This window comes from Lepidothrix coronata, unplaced genomic scaffold, assembly GCF_001604755.1.
Source record: "Lepidothrix coronata isolate B3197 unplaced genomic scaffold, Lepidothrix_coronata-1.0 Scaffold132, whole genome shotgun sequence".
NCBI classification, from domain to species: Eukaryota; Metazoa; Chordata; class Aves; order Passeriformes; family Pipridae; genus Lepidothrix; species Lepidothrix coronata.
The window spans coordinates 1106733-1129401 of NW_016690312.1; the positions used below are offsets into that span (position 1 = coordinate 1106733).

The following is a 22669-nucleotide window of genomic DNA, read 5'->3' on the forward strand; positions in this document are numbered from 1 at the left end:
AAAAGGACATTTGTAAGATCCCTGCTTGGGTGGGCAGCTGAGTGTTTGGGTCTGGCCTGTCACAGGGCTCTGTTGTGCCCCATGGAAGCACACCCTGCCCAACCACGAAGGCTGCTATTCCTTCTGGGAATAGCCCCCCCCCCCCAAAGGTAAGAGCATGGATGCTGCCCTCCAGGATGAAAGTCACAGTCCGGGTCTGGTGCTGAAACTGTGAGGTGTAACACACAATATCGTGGCCTTCCTAAGCCCCAGGGACAGGTGACAGTTCATTAATGGTTCTGCTGCAAAAGGTTTCATTGGGATGAAGCTGAGATTTCGCTCCATGGTTCTCTGGTGCCAGCTCTTTTAGCCTTGTTCAAAATGCACCTGATGTGAGACTGGATAGGAAGACAGAATGCTCTTAATGTCCCTCTGCTTTTCACAGTTTTCATGGTTTGTTGACTACCACTCCTAAGGAGAGGTTTCTGGTGCTTTTCTGTTAGGTTCTTCCTTTCTTATTACCAGTAAAATACAAGAAAACATATCAGTAGAGTCACTCAGTTGTTCCTCGTGGCTTTCAGTAAGGAGGAACAGACGCAGAACAAAATATTTACATCAGAAGACAGAGTGCACACTCTATGAATTCCTAGAATTTTCCCTGGCAAAGCCCTCTAAACTGGCCAGAATGTTTAAAAGAAAAAAAAAAAAATCCTGCAGCTACTGATCAGTTGATTTAAAGAAGATTATTAGAGTTAATTGAATTCTGGTATTCATCATCCCATAGCCAGTGTGCTCTGTTGCTCACTAATCACCAGAAGAGGGCTGGACTGGGATTTTTATCTTCCTCACAATACCACAAAGTTTATACACATATTTCAGAGCAAACCACCATTTCTACCACAGCCCAAGAAACCAAGTTCAGTCTTATCCTTCTAAGTGGTCATTCATTTAACAGATTGTTGGTGGTTCTGTAAAGGTTAATTGATCCTAAATTTCGTTAGGCTCTTGGGACTCAGTAATACAGCTAGAAACACAGTTAGCAACACCATTCATTCATATGTTTCTTGACTTGTACTTTTAAATTAAATTCAATCTATTTTTTTAGACAACTTTCACAAAAGAAATTATAAAGTCCATATAAGGCTAACACATAGAGACTTGCACACGTACCAGAACTTACTTTACTTGCTACCAGGACAAAACATAGCTCTGAAGCAATCAATTAAACCACATGGAAGCAATCAATTAAACCACGTAAATAATCTATCAGGTTACTTTTGAACACCTGAAACTTTGTTACCAGTGTCTTTGCATTTGTTTCCCTGTCTTTGAAAGGAGAGGTAGTAATGTTTACATAGTTCAGAAAGTGACTCTTCTTGTAAAATATATAAAAAATACAGAGTAACTCAATAAAAGGACATTTTAAAAGTGGTTAGTGAGACAGTTAGTTTAGAAAAAGAGCAATAGATCAATTTAGAAAACAAAGCTCAACCTCTGAAAATCAATTAGCCTTTCTATAACAGCAGCAGTGTAAAGCAGCTTTATAAGGTAAAATCGCTTACAACTATCAGCTTTCTAAGAATAGTCCACGGATTTTCTCAAATGACTCTCCAATTTTCAGATAATACTTTTCATTCTAAAGTCAATCAGACTGATGTCACCACAGAAACTTCCCACCTTCCTTCCCTGAGATGTTCCTTCTCCCATTGACACCACCCCACCACAAACCCATTTCCATTGCCTCGTTGTTTGCCCCACACTCTGCCAGTTACCACCTAATCTTCTTAGGAAAATTTTCTATCCTGTGCGTTTTCAGAATGGGCCACCCACATGGGGCTCCTCTCCGAGCACAGAACCGCTCTCAGGAAAGTGTTCTTCTCGTAAACAAGTAACAAACCAGGGATTTCCATCAATAAGCCCTTGGTTGTTACAGCCTGAGGGAAGAGCCCAGGTTCCCAAACTACCTTTCTGATTTCATCTGAGAGCAGATGAGACCTCATTCACCGACATTCCTGTGAAGGCAGTTTGTTCACAGAGCAAAGGATTCGCGAGCAGACACATCACAGACACGTCTGTGCTCCATCCCCTGTGTGAGGAGAGGAAACACTTATCATGTCCTTGAGCTGCCCAGCAGATAACCAACCCCGGTGCCGTGGGAACCCCTCGGGTGCGAAGGAGCCGGTGCGGGCACGGGCTGGGGCTGGACCCGCTTCAGGAGCGGGAAGGAGGAGCGGAGAAATTAACGTGAAACACACAGAAACCGACCGAGCTCGGGCACTTGGCTGGGACCGCGCTCGTTCGTACTGATGACAAGCAGTAAAACGTTTGTTCTTCACATTATTATCGCACCGCCCCGACGAATAAAAGCGCACCAGGAGGCGGCCGGCGCGGAGCCGGCGCTGTGAGGGGGAGCCCGGCGCGGCGCCGGGCGGGCTGGTGGCGGCGGTGCCCGGCACACCGAGCGGGCGGCACACAGAGCGCCCGGCACACCGAGAGCCAGGGCCGGCTCCGCGGTGCCCGCGGCCCCTCGGAAGAACACACGGCCCCGTGAGCCCCGGGCACTGCGGAGCCCCGCGTCCCCTCAGGGACCCCCGTGTGCCCTCGGGGACCCCCCACCCGGCCCGCCCGGCCCGCGGGGCGGCGCATGCGCGTAGTCGGGGCAGAGCAGCGCGGGCAGCGATGGCCGGCGGGGAGCAGCGCGGCGCGCCCGGCGCGGGGCGGGTGGCGCTCAAGAAGGAGATCGGGCTGGTGAGCGCCTGTGCCATCATCATCGGTAAGGGCCCGCTCCGCTCGGCCGGCGCGGGGGGCAGCGGCGGCGTGCCGGGGCGCGGTGCGGTGCGGTGCCGGGCAGGTGACAGGGCGCTGCCGGGCAGCGGCGAGCGGGGCTGCGGGACAGCGGGTATCGCGGTCACACACGGTCCGTCTGGAGGTACCGGCAGAGCAGGAGTGACGGCCCCCTCCGCCCCAGAACGCGAAGTCGTGAGGTTGTTCTGGAGTCTTGCTGGTGGCACGCGAGCTGTCGGGGCTCCTTGGGCGCTCACTCCTCAGGCTGGGACGGGTGGATCGGGGTACCTGCGGCCGGGGCTCTCCGCAGGGAGGTGTTTCTCACGGTGCCAGTGCGGGCTCTCGGGAGGCGCTCTCGGGGTGTCCCGGGACCCGCAGGGTGTGTGGCGCGGGCTGGCAGCGGTGCCATCGCTGGCGGGGCCGCCCCGCTCGGGGCCGTGTCCCGCAATCCCGGGTTGCGGTTCGGAGCCGCCGCTCCCGTCACTGAGCAGCACCGGGACACTGGGGCGGGCTGAGCTCGGCCCTCGCCCCGCTCCGTCCCTGTGCGGGCTGGGGGAGCGGGGCGAGCCTGGGGAAGGAGCGGTTTCCCAGGTGAGTACCAGCACCCAGTGAGCTCGAAACGTCGTGGGAAGACCCAGCGTTCACCTTCACCGAGAGCTGTCGGAAAGACTCGCAGAGACAGCTGGGTCAAGGCCCATGGCATCAGTGGGCACGACAGGGGCTGCTGCATCTGTGGGAATACACTGTTCAGTGGCAGAGTTGGCTGGGCCACCCCTTTGTGTCTCTGTGATTGATGCCACCAAGCCTGAGGAAGAGGACTTTACTGCAGGCTTCCTGTAGATGACCACACTGTCCTACTGCAATTTTTTGCTCTTAGTCTCGTGTCCCTTTTATGTCCAATTTGGGTGGATGGGGTCTTGCAAAAGAAAAAAAAAAAAGAAAGAAAAAGAGAAATTTCCATTCCGTTGAACAGGATCTCTTGCACTGTGGGCAAAGCTGTTATATGAAAGGAAAATATTCCATGTGGTTCCCGTAGTGAAATACTAAAATCTGTACCTGCAGTCTGGGGGAATATGTGTTCTAGGTGTGCAGACATACCTTTACTTTGAATCCCGCAGCACATTTAAGGGGAAAAGTCTGGTTTCTGGATCTCAGTGGAGCACAGATGACCTTGTGTAAGAGTGGAGCACTAGTGGGTATTCAGTGCAGCACAGTGCTGCAAGTAAGGCACTTCCAGGGTTAGGTATTGCCTGAGTTGCTGCTGGTTGTAGGGAAAATTTATGGCAGCTATGTCATTTATTAGGTATTAGATGATGGTATCTCAAGACTGCTACCCTGCTCTCCCAGATCCCTTTGCCGTCAGCCTCTCGTCGACCTGACTTATTTGCAACATCTTGCAAGCAGAATACATCTATGTAACACTTGTCCAAATTAAATCTTGTGAAACAGCCCCTCATTTAGTCAAGGACATTTGAGCAGGAAAAAATATTGACATTTATGATAAAGTCTAGTACTCTCAAGTGGCTTAGGTATTAAAGAAGGTTACCTGCTCTGCCACATGAAGCCTAAAAATTCTTCTACAAGTTCCCCCATATTTTTATAAAAGACATTTGAAACACAACCCTAGAATCCTATTTTTGAGTTTGATTTGTCCGTGTGCAGATGTGTGAAATCACATCAGGTATCACAAAGTCTGCACTAACAAAGTGACACATAGTAAGAGTATAGTATAGCTTTGTAGGTGTCACCACACAAAACATGACAGCCTCGAGTCAGAGCACACTGCAAGCCATTAGTGGAGTTAAATAAGTGACATCTTATTTAAGACTCCTTCAGCAAAAAAATAAACTAATTGATCCAAATTGGTATTAGGCAACCAGAGAACTCACAAATTTTCTATATGATAAAATTCAACATTGGGGTAAGACTGATTTCCAAATAATTGAATGTGGGGGGGGAAATGGGTGCAGTTGGTGTGTCATAGCCTTTGGAACTGATGACAGACCAGGACTTTTATGTCAGCCAACATATTGAATTTCCTGTTATGAGTGGGGGAGGGAAACAAGGGTTTAGACACCAAATTCTGACACGTCCCACAGCAAAGTCACGTTCCTTGAGAACCCCAAGAAAAACAGAAATTACCTTTAAAAAAACCCTCTTCTTGCTCTGCATGGAGCTAAAGGACAGTTGTGCTTTCTTATTTTTCTTTAAATGTTCTTGCAGGTTACCTTTATTCAAACAGTGTATGAAAGTGCTGCAGATATAGAAAATGTAAGAATGTATTTTTGCATTTTCAAACAGAAGTTTGATGCTGTGATCTGCCAGCATTACACCAAATGTTGAGGTTTAGCAGACTGTTCTACAATTCTAATCAGCTGGAGGATGGATGAAGAGAATTATAATCTTCTAGTAATTAGGAAATAAGAGGAAACACTAGGGAATATTTGGAAAATACTCTAAATATGAGCTTAAGTTATTTTGTTATTTATGTTGTGTTATTAATAAGCTGCTGGTTGCCTTCTATACACTAATTCTGCTTGTTTAAAATAAAGCATTATATGATTTGCATTTGGAGGTGAGGAGTGCTGGGGACCACTCAGAAAACAATGAAATTAAGTGAAAGAAAAGGATTGGAGGTGGGACCACGATTATCTGGCATATTTGAGAGTATTTCAGTAATGTCAGGGTCTCTGGGTATTTGTAGTCCATTAGCACCCCATCACAGTTGCAATCAAGGAAATAAAACCAACCTTTAGATGCAGGTACATCACTTCATCCAGGTGGAACATGACAGGCTAAGGAGGTGCTCAGCCTGCCCTGGGAACATGGGGCATGTACTGGTTCAGGAAACAGGGAGGGCAGATGCAGCCCTCATCCTGCCAGCTGCCCTGCAGCTCCCATACCCTCTGCTAATTCCCTGCAAAACAGGTGTTCCTTTCCAATCTTCTTGCCATGTTTCAATTTTAGGACAATTTTCTTACTATGCTGTCTAAATATACTCACAAAACTCATCCTTTCAGATTTTTATCCTCTCTTTATAGAGCTTTGAAAGGCTTTGACATTAGGTATACCAGTTCATCTAACAGAAGATATTCAGAAAAATTAGCATAACAAAGTACATCAAATTAGGAATATAATATGCCTGTCTTATATCCACCCCATGGAACAGTCTCCTGAGTTCTTCCAGCAGCTTAGCCTTCTCACAGCCTGTCTGCCCTTCATTATTTATGTTTTTTAACTTGCATACAAACAAGCATGATTAGAGAAGAAAGCTGTTTCCAAACTTTGTTTCACATCGAGGCAGAAGACACATTTTGGAGTATTCTTATGTAAATGCAGGTACTAAATACAAACCCCTCTTGTTTCAACGCTAAAAAGAGACTGATACTTAATGACTGCAGAACTGAACAGTGTTTAGTAGAAGTAACAAACCCTTCTGGCCACATCTCTGCCGCAGAATTTTGGGAAGTGCCTGAGACTTGCTGTAGAAGCACCCAAACTGCTCTGTCTCAAACATGGTTATGTACAGTGAAAGCAAATCTCTCATGGGGCTCCAGACATTAATAATCTTCTAAAGTACTCAATTACCCCACAAATCAAGCTTGCCAATACCCAGATGAAGTGATACAGCTTAAAAAGTAGTGACGTACATGTTTTATTATCCACTAGATAATAACTAGATAATTGTTTGAAACCCAAACTAGATTTTATTTAGCAGACACAGAAATCAATGCTGTACTTAATTCAACAGTTATTTTATGTACATACGCATAGCTGGCTTTCCCTATCATTGGTAGAGCTATATATGTAATTAAGATTATTGCATGTGTCTTTTCTATGAGCACAGGCATATGGGCTATACCGAGAACCTCTTATCCAGTGCCTTCCTGACAGATTTGCCTCTGCAGATGAAAAGCTAAGTAAGAAGCTCCATGACTTGTCTACGTGTAGTTTCTATTGCATTCCATAGTTCTTTAGAAAACGACAAGAATTATAAACAGGAGCCTGATTAATATCTGATACCAGCCTGGTTCTTTTGGTCAGAATAACGAAATCCAGCATTCTTACATTAGAAATGTACATTTAACTGTATACACAAGTTGCATGTATAACACATGTAACAAGAGGTGTTTGACTGTTTAATGCACACCAAGTAACTTTATATAAAACAGTTCAGCACCTCTTAAAACTTTTGTTTATGTGGCTTGTAAAACTGCATGAATGTAACCAGAGGGTCATACTTGCATTATGATGAAATCTGTTGAATACTCATGAATTAATTTGTGTCAGGCTATATAAGGCCTATTAGAAGACCTACAGATTGAGCCACAATAAAATATGTCAGCTAAAACTAAATACATCTCCTTATTTTGCTGAGCACAGGCAGTCAACTTATCTGCATCAGCCGACTTGGCATTGCTTGTAGTGCTCATTCTACTCACACAGAGGTTTGGTGTAAGATCCCTTATAAAGTGGTTCCTGATTCAAGTCCAATGACAGCATCAAAACTGTCCAGCTGACCAGTGAGCAATATGTTCTGTTGCTGCTAGTTCTGAAAGTAACTTTCTGGAATTATCTATCCATATCACCCAGAAAACAGCACACACTTACTTTCTTCCATAGATGACTGGCTTTATCTTTTGCCTGTTAATTCAGGGTTTAGACACTTGATCCAAGACAGATCAGTGAGAAATCAGACAAGTAAGTTTATTACTACAGAGCTGTAATTGTCAGTTGTCCTCATGCTTGTTCAGGTGTGATGCTCCTCCACAGGGGAGAGAAGGAGAAATCATTGCCCCTGTTGGCTCTGTTCCAAGAGCATCAGAGCTTTGACCCCTCCTGAGGATGGGGAACATCCCAGCAGTGTGTCTGGGGAAGCATCAGCAGGTGGCTGTGAATCCCCTTCAACCAGCCACCCTATGGATGCTCTCAGCAGAGTGCACACAAGCTGAAAACCTGCTTACATCAGACATGCTTACATATAACACATGCTTCTGCATGTACAGGGGAATTAGCATTTGCAGAAATATCACTTCTAAGGACAGCACTTCAGTGGGATTTTTCCTCCTTGTCATTAGCAGAAAACTATTTACCAGCCTTCTTGTGTGTCAGTTTGCTCTCTCATTACCACTATGTCCCCTCCCATTCTAACATGCCCTAAATCCCACAGTCTTTATAGGCAGAAACCTAGTACAGGTTTAGTTCTCTCTAAGTTTTGGTACTATTCTAAAGGAAGTGTTAAATGAATCAGAGCAATTCAGCTGTGGGGGTTATTCCATTACTCAATGATACAGAAATTCCTCAGGCTTAAACATCACCAGTATATTCCTCTCCACCTGTCTTGCTAGCTAAATGTTGGGGAAGGAGAACATATAGAAGTGGGAATAGCCTTTGTAGTACTTTTTCATAACATACAAGAACTGAAGTGGAAATGGGTAGGTATGAACTCCTGCTGCTTGGGGAATCCTCTCTGATCACCTTCCTTGTGCCACCATTGCTTTAGGCTGGGGTTTGGTCATTGAATCAACTGGCACCCATCAGATCCTTCTGTTTATCGAATCATTAGGAAATCATTCCTAGTCAGACACAATGGACTTCACTGGAGCAGTACCTGAGTTAAAGGGCTGCAGCAGAAAGAAAGATGTACGAAAAATACGGCAAAAAACCCACCCACAGCTCTGGGTGGTTTCTTCTGATTCCTGTGATCCCACCTGGGATCATAGAAAACAGTGGTGCTGCAGCAAGAATCTTCTCCCTCTCTGAGTCCATGTGAGAGCATTTCACTTTTATAGCTAGCTGAAGTTTCAGGACACACTTTTGTTCACTGACTTGTGAGAGTAATACAGATCACACTTCAATGGTTCTCTCTCAAAAAAAGTGTTTCTACGAAGAGCAAGCCTTCCTTATCTCTGTTACACACCTTGCTAACTGATCTTTTCGAGCATCCAGTTCCACATGGCACCTGCTGGCATAACACACAAAATATTTATAAATGCACAACTGATTTTTTTTCATGGTGATAGTTCAGGATCTGTCTGTGGACTGTAGAGAAATGTAATTCAATATCTTGTCCTCTTATAAATGCAAATTATGGTTTGGTAAAGTCAGCAGTCGATTTTTGTTCAAGATCAATGGCACTTCTTCCTTACTAGTGAGAAACCACAAAGAGACTTTTGAGGCACTTGTGAATTTTTTTCCATACTACTGAGAATTACATGTCCAGGTTCCGTGTGTACATGAAAGCTGAGAGGTGTCTGTAATTTGGTGTGACAGCCAGTAAGAAAAGGAGGCTGGTAATGCTGAGAAAGGTCTGACCCTGCATTTTGAAAGAAAGAAACCTAGAGATGCCCATCCAGAATGCAAGTTACATTTATGGCATGATATTTTAGGGGCAATGCCATGTTCTCACGTTCTTTGAGACTGTTCCAACATACAGTTCTCCATCAGAATTGTTTGGGGTAGCCTTTCACCTGAGCTCAGGGAGCTGAAAACAAGCTACAGTTTCATTTGAGAGTAAAAAAGTATGGCAAAGCTCAAATTAAAGTGTTAAAAATCCAAGGAGATTCTGCAGCTTCTGTGGGCTGGCAGTTTACCTCTGAAACTAAACTTACAGAGGAAGGCAAAAAGGAGCTGTAATTAGAAATTCCTGGATGAAACAGAACAAAATAAAACAAACAAACAAACACCACCTCCCCAACAAAAACACAAAACAAAACAAAGCCCAAAACAAACAAAAAAAAACAAACAAAGGAAGAAAGAAAAAGAAAAAAGCCTTAAGGGGTTTTTTGTTTGTTTTTACTGAGTATTTCTGGACAAAGTGAAGGGTTTTGTTTGTCCATGTGCCTCTCTGCTGCAGTCTGTGTCCAGGAGAATTCAGCATGTGAAGTCCCACATATACAATACAAAGAACAAGAGCCAAAACAGCAGCAAAAAGACAAAGTAAAAAGTGTCAACATGAACGAATTCTTCTCTTATCATCTTCAGGAACAGCAGTTGGGCCTGATGAAAAATATTTGGGGAAAAAAAAATGTATTGTATCAATTCTGTTTCCAGGTCGTTAACTATCAGGTATTCATTGACTGATGGTTTTGGTTTGGGTGGGTTCAGTTTGGGTGACTTTTGATAGTTTGTTTTTTTTTTTTTTTTCCTTCTTACCTTCTAAAAAAGTAGAAAATTCTGGTTGGGACACAGTGACTGATCACAAGGCTGAAGCAATGAGCTTTCTGCAATGGATGTTGGTAGTTTAGATACCCTACAACAGAAACTCCTTCTTCCTTGATAGATATAAAAACGAAGGTAGCATCCTTTGGGAAGTGTCTTACTCCTGATCTGGCAGTACAGTGCCTGCTTTCAGCAGTGCCATAAATCTCCACTCGTGTTCCCTTTTCCTGTGCCCTGCAGCTCATTTCCTTCTAGCATAATGTAGCCTTTTCTGTTGAGAAAGTCTGTCCTGCTTTGGCAGGCTCACAACAAGCAGAAGTGGTTTGCTGGAGGTTTAACTTTTTTGTGTTTGGAGCTTTTCGTGTGCCAAACTTTTCCCTTTGAGCCCCCGTTTTTTTTGTTGGGCTGCGGGGGGAGTTTCTACTCGCTGCCACCCTTTTTTGTCATCTTGATTGCAGCATGATAAAATGAGAAGGCATTTGTCACTACTGAAGTGCCCCAAATATAAAACATCCTAACAGTGTTTGGTTTTTTCTGCTGGTCCTGAAAAACCCAAAAGTCTCCCAAAGAGTTCTTTAGCAGATGCTCCATGGCGAAGAGCAGGGAGCCAGCAATCCAGCATGGACTGAGCACCTCAGCATCCTAATTCCTTTTTCAATGCTCCTATCCCTCTCTGTATAATGAGAGAGCATACAGAATATCCAAGCCCTGTTCTCCTGCTGAGGAAAGCCATATATAGTGGTAAATACATGCCAGCCTCCACAAAATCTCTTTATGCAGTATTAGTTTATTCTCCTGATGTGTTCTTCTGGCACTGACCTCTGCAATTCAGGGCTGAAAAGCAAGATTTGAAGAGTGGTTGTCTACAAATTGTTCCCATCTTCAGGAACTTGTAGGTTCTTCAGGAACTTGTAGATTCTGTTTTTCTGGTTGCAAGGTAATGAATGAACCAATCTGCTGTTAGGCTGAGCTGCTTAAATTCTTGTTTCTGGACATGGTTCATCATCCCTTTCAGGCAATAGAGACAAATTCCACTGGATCTCAGAGCCAGAAAGGTGGAGAGGAATATGCTGATGATGTTTAAGCCTGAGGAATTTCTGTATCATTGAGTAATGGAATAACCCCCACAGCTGAATTTCTTCAATTCATTTAACACTTCCTTTAGAATAGTACCAAAACTTACAGAAAACTAAAATCTTTCTGCATCTGAAAGTTAGGCTGAAATTTTTTTATCTGACCCTGAAATACTGGTGTAATCACACTTGAAATATGGGGCTAGAAGATCAATACTGTAAAACATAGCATTAAAAATCAGTAAAACTCCAGGAATCAGGAAACTTCAGTTACTTCTAACTCCAAGAAATAGGTCAGTGATCTGGATGAGTGGCAGTTTTTCTGCTGTGAGAAACAATAACTCTTTCATCAGTTACATGAAGCCGCTTAATCTAGATCAGGCCAAGCATCTTAATATAGTATAGCACAAAGAATTATGTGTGAACAATGTAAGGACCTTGTCTGCAATCACGAAAGCCAGGAAAAATCAAGTTAGGGAAGAGTCTCGTTCTCTCCAATACGCTGGATCAGAGAGCTAAAATCCCCAATATGATGTGATCTGTGACAGTGAATGTCACAAGGCTGCCCATCACAAACCCTCTAATTCACCTGTAACACTGCTCAACTCATGGGCTTGTTAAAGATGCCGCATTAGCTCTGGCTTAGATAATCACACAGGGATGAGCAGCCAGGCTAGAAAAAGTTGCTCTCTAATTACAGAGATGTGTCCAGACAGTGGAGCACAGAAGTTGAGGTCTGAATACTGAAAAGCCTTCTCTGCAACACAAGCAGTTTTGTGAAAAGGCCACTGCACTCGTATGCATGTGCATGATGCTGTAAGCTGCAGGTCTGACAAGATAAAGCATCCTTAGCTGGCTGGTCTCCTGTAATTCCTAAGTGTCTTCCATCTGTTTGCAACCACCCTGAGAGAAGGAGAAAACACTATTAACACATGTCACATATGATGGGTTTTTAATAGTGTTGTGCCATGAGATCACTCCTGCTCAGGCCCCACGAGGCAGGCTGATGAATCTAGAAGAGTGTTCCTTGCCTCCCTGCCCACCCATGCCTTGGAAAGGATCAATAGGGGCTTCTCCTTAAACGTGAAGATAATGACTGCCAAGGAATGAGGACTTACAGCTTTAACCTGTGTGCTTTTATATCATAAAAATTCATTCTCTTGTACAAAACACCCAAGGGATCGTTTTTTCTTAGGGAGTTGCAAGGAATGGACAAAAAGAATAAAAATGAGGGGTCGAGTTCCTTCTCTGGATTATTTCAAAATTCTTTAGCAGCTCTCCTGAGAACTTAATAGAACAGGATTTGCTTGTTTGTTTTAGGGGAGGTCACCTCAGACTATATTTCATTTCCATTTCCCCATGACTTATTTTTTTGTCCTGTTTTGATAGCAGATTTATTCTTTGTTAGCTGGGGTCTCAAGCCTTGTTTTGTCACTAATTTAAACCAATGCAGACAGTTCTGATGTCCATGGAAAGTATATGAAGCCGTATCAGAAATATAATTCTAGGACTCCATAAACACAAAAGTTTCATCTATTCTGATACTCTTAAATGCAGTCTGAAACCCTGAAAAGCCATACAGTTTGGAAATACACATAATCAACTCTTTTTGCAAGTGTCTTGAAAATAGTAATAGCATTAGTTAGTACAAAAGAGCAGAGATTATCCAAGCTTGTTAAGCTTCCAAACACTGCACTTTGTCTGAAGTTAATTAAAAAATAGCTGAATCAATATTTCAAAGAATAAGGAAAAGAAGTATTTTATTCTGGTGGTATCCTCATATGTGTAGCCTTCAGCTTGGAAGGGATTTCCATTTGTGTGACAGAATTAAAAATCTGTAATTAAAAGAAAAAGCTGACAAACTATTTTTTTTTGTACTCTCGCTAGTAGATCTCGTTGCAGTAAAGCCATTTCTTATGGTAAACTCTGCCAGAAACCAGTAGGACACAATGTCTACATGTTTTTTTGGTTGTGGGCACAGCCAGTTCCCTAGCAACGCGTTAAGATTTAAGCAGACTATTACAAAAGGTACCCAAATCCTGTACATACTATGAGTGTGTGCAGAAGGAATAGCTCCCCTTAGCGTGAAAAATTAAAGACCCTCTTCTTAACAGGTCCCAAGTCCCTCAAATCCTACTGAAGGCAACGAGAGCAGAGAACTTCAGTGCCTCATAGGATCAGGCCTTAAATTAAATTAAAGCAGTGAGGGAGGTACAAAGCACATTAATTGTTTGTTGCTCACATACCTGAGCGAGGCTGGCAGTCACACTGCAGTGAAGCTGGGTGTGAATGAGCCTTGCTGTGTTCAGGTTGCACAGTGGTGAGCAGTGGCAACAAGTGTAATCTGTTCTCATTAATTAAAGTTATAGGGGGCCAGTCCTGTACACTCATTTTACCACAAGTCTAAAATCAACACACTTGTCGTCGGCCAAACACAGTCAGGAGACAGGAGCAGCATCCTGGTCTCCCTCTGCAGCAGGAAGGGATCATCCTTCTGTATTTCAGACAGGGGAAATGGCACAAATGGCAAAAGGAGCAAATTCCCTTCTAGCCATCAACTCTCAGGACCTCCCTGAAGACAGGTCTGTGAATACACCACCTGTGGAAATGCACCATCTACTGAAATCCCTGTGTTCTTCTTTGAGGCCTTCAAACACTGATCAGGCACTGGAAGGGAGTGGTCCCAGGGAGGTGGTGGAGTCCCCGTCCCTGGAGGTGTTTAAGGACAGACTGGATGTGGCATCAGTGCCATGAGCTGGGTGACAAGGTGGGGTTGGGTCACAGGTTGGATTGGATGGTCTCAGAGTTCTTTTCTAACCTGGTTGATTCTGTGATTCTGAGACACTCTGAGGATCTCTCGGCTGAGATTTAGCTGCTCAGAACTGAAAAAAACCCAAAACAATGACAAAACTTCTGAAAATTTATAAAAAACCTGCTTCAAACAGAGGTCTGTTGCTTTAGGAGACTGGGAAAGAATAAAAACAAGACAAATCAAACATCTCCAATCTGTTGCAAAACCAGAACAGAAAGTGTATTATAACCAGGGCCCAGGAGTGTTCAGGTCTGTGTTAATATGTATTTTGCAGGATTAGCTGATTTAATTCCATGTTTCTGTGTACTCAAACCATCCTGTAATCAAGTTTTTCCATCCATGGGGAAGGAGTGACACTCTTTTGACAAATTTTTTATACAGCTGGTCAACTGCTGAGATAAACCTGCTATATAAAGACATCAGTGGGCAACATGAAACCCACTAATTCTGAAGATACTTAATTTCAAAAGATAGTTGTGATATTTGCAAACACAGGATTCACACACACAAAAGAACATAGTAATATTGCTACCTCTTGACATCATATTACAACAAGCCCCCAAATTCCCAGATCATAGATATTTAAGAGCTTCAAGAAAAGCTGCTATTTCTTTTGGAAATCCAGAAGATTCTGGTTCTCATCAGTAAAATTGTCTAAACTGATTCTTTAAAAATAAACTAAATATTTAAAAATAGAGTCAATATAGAAGTCAGTGCCGTTTTCTAAATACGTGAGGACAGCAACACAGCATTGTAAGTGCTGACTGTCAAAGTGTGGACTGAGCTGATAGGTGTCTGTAAATCTCATTTCAACTCAGGCTGAGCTAGTTACCAAAGTGCACCCGAAATTCAGTGCAAGCTTTAAATCAGAGATCATTGTGCAATAGTTGTACACACCCCAGGAAGCATAAATACCTTTTTTTTTTGCTTTTAAATTCCACCTCAGTTTGTTGAGCATAGTGAAACATAAGCCTATCTTTATATTCTTTGCTAAAATTGAGATAAAGCCACTTAGAGATGTAACGAGACCATGCTGACAGAGGTAAAACTAACTACACAGGGTTTGCTAACACAGATTTACAACCAGAAGAACATAAATTTGAGAGTTTGAGTTATATCTGATCAAGGAAAACCTACAGAAACAGCAAACTTAGTGCTAAGGAGCTCATGTCTTGTTTACTTCTGCATCCAAAATAAGGCTGTGTGAGATCCCAGGCAATGGCATTAGAGCTTATAGGGGATTCTGAATCAATCTTTCTTCTCAATAAGGCAACCTGAGCTAAAACAGAACAATTGGTGTTTATGGGTGACTTGTTACTGCTGTTTTCATATTGCTTTGTTTAAAATACATATTGCCTGGAATTTCAATTCAGGGAAGCACTTTGCTGTGCAGGATAATATTGAAGAATAAGCTTTACCTTGAGAGTTTAGTATGCTTAAGTTCCCATTAAACCCCTTCAGAAGTTAAGGATCAAGCAATGCCTAGTTTAGTGATGCTCTTCCTGATGGATCCCAAGGTTACAGAAGCTACATAAGCACAGTCCAAAATCCACCAATTGGCCTGAGTCTGAGCACACTTTTGCAGGGCTCATCTTTGCAGGGTTAGAGCAGAAAGCATAAAACCCACTAATCTGAGAGAAAATCAGAGGCAAGAGTGGGAATTAAGTTTTGCCTTGTTTGCAGCTGAACAAATAAGTTCAGACTGTGTCTTTTCTTCACACCTGATCTTTCCTGTGATGCTGCCCAAGGAGTCCCCCCCCCATCCCTCGGCTGAGCATGTGTGGGTTCCTGGTAGCCAAAACTGAGGGTTGCAAGGGCATCAATACATGCAAACAAAGCTTTTCATTCACAAGGAGGAACATTTTTCACAGCAAAAAGCTGCAGAGATGCTGTGTGAGGTAGGCAGGGAGGTGTCACAGTGGCTGTGGAGCAGTGTGGGGGTCAGAGAGACGGTGCCAGCTTCCAGGCTGGTTTCTTCTGCTAGAGCCTAGAATTGCCTAACCAAAAAAAAAATCCTTCTGTGTGCTTGTGTTCTTGTGCTGTGTAACTCTTGCCACTGCATACCACCATTTTGTTTAATCTTTCTAATTAGGCAAGTGGTACTTCCATGAGGACTGACAGCTTTCAGGAATGGACAGGAAGTGGTTTTCCCACTGGGCAGTGGCGGCTGATAAATTTTCCAGACTGAGTAATCTGTTCACAATCACAATGAGCAAGAAGAATAGAGTTACAGGGAGAAAAAAGGGAAAATCCCCACAGTATTTTCCATGAAACAAATTATGCTTCAAAGGTGGTGCCAGGGTCTCTACCATTGGCATGAGTAGGGCTGAAGAGTCTGGGCTGCCAAATAGCTGTATCTGTCATACTGTCCTTGCCTGACCCACAGCACTGCCCAGCACAGCTGAACTCCTTGGCTCTTTTTAAAGCTGGGTTGGTGAGCTTTACAGCAGCATTTTGTAACTGCTTTTCTTCTTGGTAGATACTGAAAATCATTGCAGGTGTAGAGGGCACCGTGAGAGCCCTCCCAGAGATGCAGCTGTCACTTGTGGGATTTCTCAGCCAAGGGACAAGCATTAAATCAGCTGGATGGGATGGCATCTGCCCCTTAAGCCACTACAGAAGGACCTATCTCCACTATCAGTGGCTTTCCTTAAAATTAGGATTTATCTGGTAGTTATCACCCACACGGTGTCCTAGAGAAGATCCCCCCACCCCCCAGCGTGCATGCAGGGCAGAGCTTTACAAACTGCCCATTTCTACAGCAGGGGATTTAAGGACACATTGCTGCCGTTTGCAGGTAAATGTCCAAGTCAGGATTTTGAGATCTGGAGAGCACAGAAACCAGATGTTGGACAGGTAACAAGGGCCAAGACAGCATAAAGTTGCACTGTTTATAGGGAACAATCAGTGTGCAGTGCTGCACTTTCTTACCGGGGCAATCCAGGCATTTTAGGAACATTACAGGGGAAACCCTCCACATTCCTTTCACAGCACCAAGGTAGGTTTGGCACTGAGTTTCTCTTTGGAAATGAGTGGTAGGGTTGAAGCATCTCTAACCCCACAAGAGTACTTTGCTTCGAGGGTCACTGTAGCTCCTGTATGTGCTGAAGTCCCACAGTCAGGGGGGTAATTTGAGCCCCTGTTCCCCACAGACCGCTGCCAGCAGGGATGCAGTGGGAACCACCAAGAAGGACAGCTCTGCACCTATCTGTGGCACTCCCTCATCTTCAGCTGGCAGTGATGCCATAAACCCTGACTGCTCTGCCATAAACCCTGCTCCAGGTCCCTGATGTCAGGGAATAAGGCAGGAGAGGAAGCTGCAATTGAAGCTCAGTAAAAGCAGCTGGTTGTAAGCCCCTCCTGGACACAGCCCTGCTGCTGCACAGGCTGCTTTCAGTGCAGCAGTGTGGGAGTTCACTTTGAGCACACCCCAAGGAAAATGTCACCCAGTCCCCAGGAGAAGCTTTGCCCGACATTTCTACCTTATCGTTGCAGCGCACAGAGGCAAGGCACAGCAGGCTGAGGTTTGCTCTCCGTGGTAATGAAATGCAGCCCACATATCCCAACACTGGCAAGAGAAGAGGAGAACAAGTCAGAAGTTAAGGAAGTGGAGAAATCAGACCAAGTACAAGAGTCAGAACAGAGGAGCAGGAAATAAAGCAGTGGACTGTGTGCCTGAAAAGAGCAGACAGAGCCTGCAGCCTGTGAAAGGATTAGCAGAATAAAAGGGAGTTCTCAATTGAGAACAACAACAAAAATCCTATCATACAGGCTTTAACTTCTCCTTTGATATAAACACATTGTAACTCAAATAAAACTGAATAAAAGCGAGCACTAGCAGACGTCTGTCGTTTTCTTTATTACTTCTCACACTCCTGAGAGGCCTGGTCCTGGCACCTCCTGGCCATTTTTCTGCCTTAGTGCAGATCTCTCCTCTGCACACATCATCCAAATATTTAGTCTCCAGCAGGTGGGGACCAGCACTGACTGACGGGGACAACGCTGTCTCCTTCCAGGTGCTCAATTAGGCCCTGCAATTTTGGGCACACAGATCTGTAAATTAATCTGTCATACCTGATGAGTGCCCACATGGATACTCAGGAGAGCACGATGCTTGTAAGGCAGAGAACGGGATCAGACTTTCCAGAGCTGGTTTTGGTTAAGAGAACATTTGCATTTGACTCTAAGTGCTATACTGAGAATATCCCCATGTCATATCTTTTGCAGTGAGGTCTTTCTTTACAGTACAAATGAGCCCTTCCTACAATTACAGTCCTCTGAATGCTGTTGAAGCAGCAGATTATTTTGTGACCACCATGTTACCAAGACAGAGGCTTGATGAAGTTTCTCTTGGTTAACCTGCTTCTGCAGAAGAAAAGCAACTGACAAATTATCACTCGTTTTACAAATAGAAGAGACCTTTCAGAAAAGTAGAAGTTTTAAACCACCACGCTTTTGTGGTTTGAAGCTGTTGGGTACCTTGGCAGAGGTTGGGCTACTAATGGGCTGAGCATGGTCAGCCTCCTGTGACAAGCAGCAGGCTTCAGCTGAACAGCAAAGCACTGCAGTCCCATAAATGCACCTTGCAGGATTGGAGCACTGCTTTCCTCTGAGGCTGCTGGTGGAAAGGGATTCCAAACTAACCATCGTCATTAAGCAGTTTATACACCTTAAGCCAGAGCCAAATGTGCAGCTTACTGCTTTTAAACAACTATTCAAATGGCCCCAGATACATTAAGGGGCTCGGGAAGAGGTTAACACAAGTTTACCTCAAATGCTCTTCTCTAGGTTGTGAATTTTTCATCTGATTGCAACACAGCTGCCTAACACCCCCCCAAAATCATGACAAGGCAGTTGGCATGTCCCAGTTGCATCCACTTGCTAGTTCTGTTCATCAGTGATCTTTGCCATTAAATCAGTCTTACGTTTCCTTAAAATAACAAAGATGAGCAGGCAGAGGTTATTCCCTCTGGGGGAGGATGCACAACAGCACGGACTGGTTGATCGCTGGGGAGAACAGCAAACCAGAAGCGTGTTGGCCGCAGTAACATTCCCCAAAACTCAGGGTGAGGATGACGTTCCACCCTCGCTGCAGGTAACAGGCACTTCCAGCCCCTTTCCCGAGCGATGGGCGAGGTGGCCTCTTCCCTGCCCCGAGCGCGCCCGGCAGTGCCCGGCAGGGGGCCCTGCGAGAGTGCTGCGGCTCGTTCTAGTACAGATGGGTTAATGTCTAATATATATATATATATTTAAACGTTTTTAAAATATATGGATATTCAAATGACTTACAGATCTCCCCAGTACCCTGTGTGATAGCAATATCTAACCCCTAGTGCCAAAACAGGCTGTTGCACCCTCCGTGAGGCCACATCAGGTATTATTAGTAAAATCATGCCTGAAATATTTACTTTCCTTTACTCAGTTTTCCACTCTTCCTTGTTTCTGTTCTTCACCTTCATTGCTATAAAACTTTAGTTCTTCCAGTCTGCCTGTATTGTAGTGCTCAAAATGCAAATACCTTCTTTGTACACCTACCACAAAAAGAAAACGCTTTTTTCAGTATTTTAAGAAGCCTGATTTTTAAAGTCTTTAAAGTTGGCTGTAATGTAATCAGATTATAAGTTCTTAACCCAGTAAAATCCAGTTGGAATGCTGGAATAGCAGTTTACAATGACTGGTCATGTTCTTACTTGCTAGGAATTTTAACGTAAATATTTGAACTGAAGTCAGGTTTTAAGATAATTTAATTTTGTTAAATACTAAGCACTGCAGACATTAATTATCACTGTTATTTTTGTAGCCATTTTTAAGGGTTGGTTGGGGTTGGGTTTTTTTGCAACCATATTGGCAGAGCAGCCGTAATTCATTTTCTACTGGTACAGGACTAACATTTGTTACGTGCATGTGAAGTTAAATGGCTGTTATTTTAATGTCAAGTTTTATAGATCCTTTGTAGATCCTTTATTAAGAGTTTCCTGAATGCTATTTAAAAGCAAAGAAATCCAAGAAATTGCACGAAATAACTTAAACACTGCCACATAGCCTGAATTCATGCTCGACTAGAGGTTAGGAAAACACACTTGAAGTGTTTGCCAGGTTTAATCCTGCAGAGTCCCCGCAGGTAATTTCTCGGGCCTGACTGCTTTGTTGATTCAGAATTTCGTTTACTCTTTGTGTTTTAATTGGGGAGGGGCACTTATAATCTCTTGCATTAGGTGTTAATGAGCTGGAGAGGAGCCTGAGCAGCACCTTGTGCCCCTCCATGTGGGAATGTCAGAGCTCGAGGTCAGCCAGGGCAGGGAGCAGCCAGTTTGTTCCCTGGGAATAAACAGAGCCACTGGGACTGGCTGTGCTGCCACAACATTTCCGGTCAGCACCAAAATTATGAGCTGCACATTTTACCCCTTGCCTGCTTTTGTGGATGTGTCATGCCCTGGGTTCACAAACAGGCAGTGACAGTCAAACCCGGCCACTAATGTCCTCAGCTGGGAATGCTTAACTCCAATTAGCTCCCGGGGCAATTAGCTGTACTGGAGGCTGCTTAATTTAGCAGTTTTGTGCTCAATAAATATATAAATAAATATATCCACGATGAGTTACATCGTTGCCATTATTGACATAATCCACCTCATATTTAATTTGGATTTAAACAGTTTGCAAAGCACTATTCCTTTTGGCTAAGATTTTTGTTGTTGTTGCCAAACAGGATTCTCAATTCTTTACAGTACTTCCTACTCAAATAAGATTGATTTATTTGTAATTCCCAGGGAGGATGCAAAGCTTCAGCATTTGTTTATAAGAGAGCTGTTTTAAGCAATGACACAGACTGTCATCCTGTTGGCCTGAAAAATGACTCTGCCTAGATGTGGGAGTCCTGAGAAGATGGGTAGACTTTTGATTATTATTCCATTTGCAGCCATCACTGAAAATTCAGTACCTGCTGTTGAGGATACGATGTACCAATGTATCAAAAGAGAGCCGTACCTGAAACCAGGCTGGTCTCAAACATTTAATTTAAAAAGAAAATAAAAAAAAAATCTCATTTTCTACAGCTTCATTAAAAAAGTGACAAGTAATGTCTCACATTGCCCACATTGGCACTGAGGAAGGATGCTGGACTTGATAGTCAAACGAGTCTCAGACCATCTGTTACAACCGTGGCAACAAAACCCCCACTGTACAACTGGGGATATGATCTTTGATGACACTGTGACTGACTACTGTGTTATTGATTCCTGCTCTCATTCCATAAACGTGGGAGGCACCTCCCCAGCCATGCTGAAGGAAGCAGGACATTCCCTCTGCCTGCCTTTGGACATCACATCTCCCCACCTCCAGCTGTGCAGTGCCATCTCCTGAGGACAACAAACACACTCCATGAAAGCAGTGGTCTGGCAGGATTCATGTTCATGAACCACACACAGGGTTTTTTTAGGAATTTTTCCTGCTCTAACCCTTCGCTGAACAACTACTCACAAAGTGACTTACCTCACTGCAGCCAGAAAAGGCACAGAATGTCTTTGTTGTTAACATTTCACTTTGTAGGGTAAAGAGCTACGTAGGTGAATTTCTGGTCTGTGTTACAGACCCATTCAGAATTTCAGATGTACAACAGATCTCTAAAGAAGTGCACATACAACAAAAGACATGAGTGATATCTTTCTTTGCTGACCACACAGGAAATTGCTGGGTTTTATCCATCCATACAGTCAGTAAGGCCATTTTTAAAGAAGTGATGGATACATTCAACAGGCTGCAAGATCCTTTATTTTTAGAGTCTCTGTTGATTGTATGCTGGAGATAGAGAAGAGATGCCCTGAGGGCCTCGCGTGCTAAGTGAATACCGGGTTAATACCAATATTGCCAGGTCCCTTTATTTTCTCACGAGCACAGTCATATTTACTGTTCTCCTTCAAAGTGCAGTTCTCGAAGTGTTTTGATGAGAATTCAGCTTTTGTTAAAAGATAAGTTTCAGTTCTCATAGTTACATTGAGAAACACCCAAACCTGACCCCAAATGCACTCTCACAGTTCAAAAGCCAGAGGCAAACTGGAAGCACTGGGTTTTTCAGTAAGCCCCAAGTCCCAATATTCAGGTCAGTGCCATGGTTCCCAAAGGGTTTAGCTCTGCACGAGGTGCTGACCTCAGGGCAGATCTGCATTCTGTGTGTGTGGGACACCCAGCCCAGGGCCAGGTCACAGAAGATCCTAAACATAATTAGATAAAGGGCTGGAGGTTTGAAAGGACAGGGGATTTGGCATTCCCTTCAGCCCAAATCAGGTGTGAGACCCACTTCCATCAAGTCAGAGGTGGAGCATGGCTCACAGGAGAGACTGAGCCCCCTTCACCCCCAGGGCAGTGCCACGTTACAGCAGCTGGTTTGGGTCTGTCCAACCTCCTGGGCACCAACAGGCTCATGGGGTCGCAGCCACATACGGAGTGGAGCTGGGCAAAGATGTACTCAGTATTAAAAACAATTTAAAAGCATAAATTCCTATATGATAGGATTCTTTCCTTTGTTATCCATGCCGTTGCTGCAGTATGCGCTCTGCCCCGTACAAAGCACAGTGTTTGTCATCTCTTGTTTGTAGGTGTTTGTTGCCTTTTTTCCTCCTTTTCACAATAGGACGGAATAAGTGCTATAACAATACCATGAGAACTTCAGCTTTTGTTTAAAAATTGTGTTCCTAACCCTTATGAGTCATTTTAGAAAGTTGTCTAAATCTGAAGTCTAAATTTACAAAACACAGAAGGCAAGTGAAACAGCCTGAAGTATATCACTTCTGAGATCTTACCCAGTGTCATGTTTTGTTTTGGGTTGGTTTTTTTTTTTTTTTTTGAACAATGTTGAGAGCTCTTT

At 43.8% G+C, this 22669-nt stretch overlaps 1 protein-coding gene across 1 annotated transcript in view; it reads left to right on the plus strand.

The window, feature by feature from the left end:
* Nucleotides 1–2658: 2658 nt before the first annotated feature.
* The window catches only part of SLC7A10 (solute carrier family 7 member 10), a 41755-nt gene continuing 21744 nt past the window's right edge, over nucleotides 2659–22669 (plus strand). The window contains exon 1 of the mRNA XM_017826910.1: nucleotides 2659–2752. Within this exon, the coding sequence (XP_017682399.1) occupies nucleotides 2659–2752 (94 nt within the window). The remainder of the gene's footprint in view (nucleotides 2753–22669) is intronic.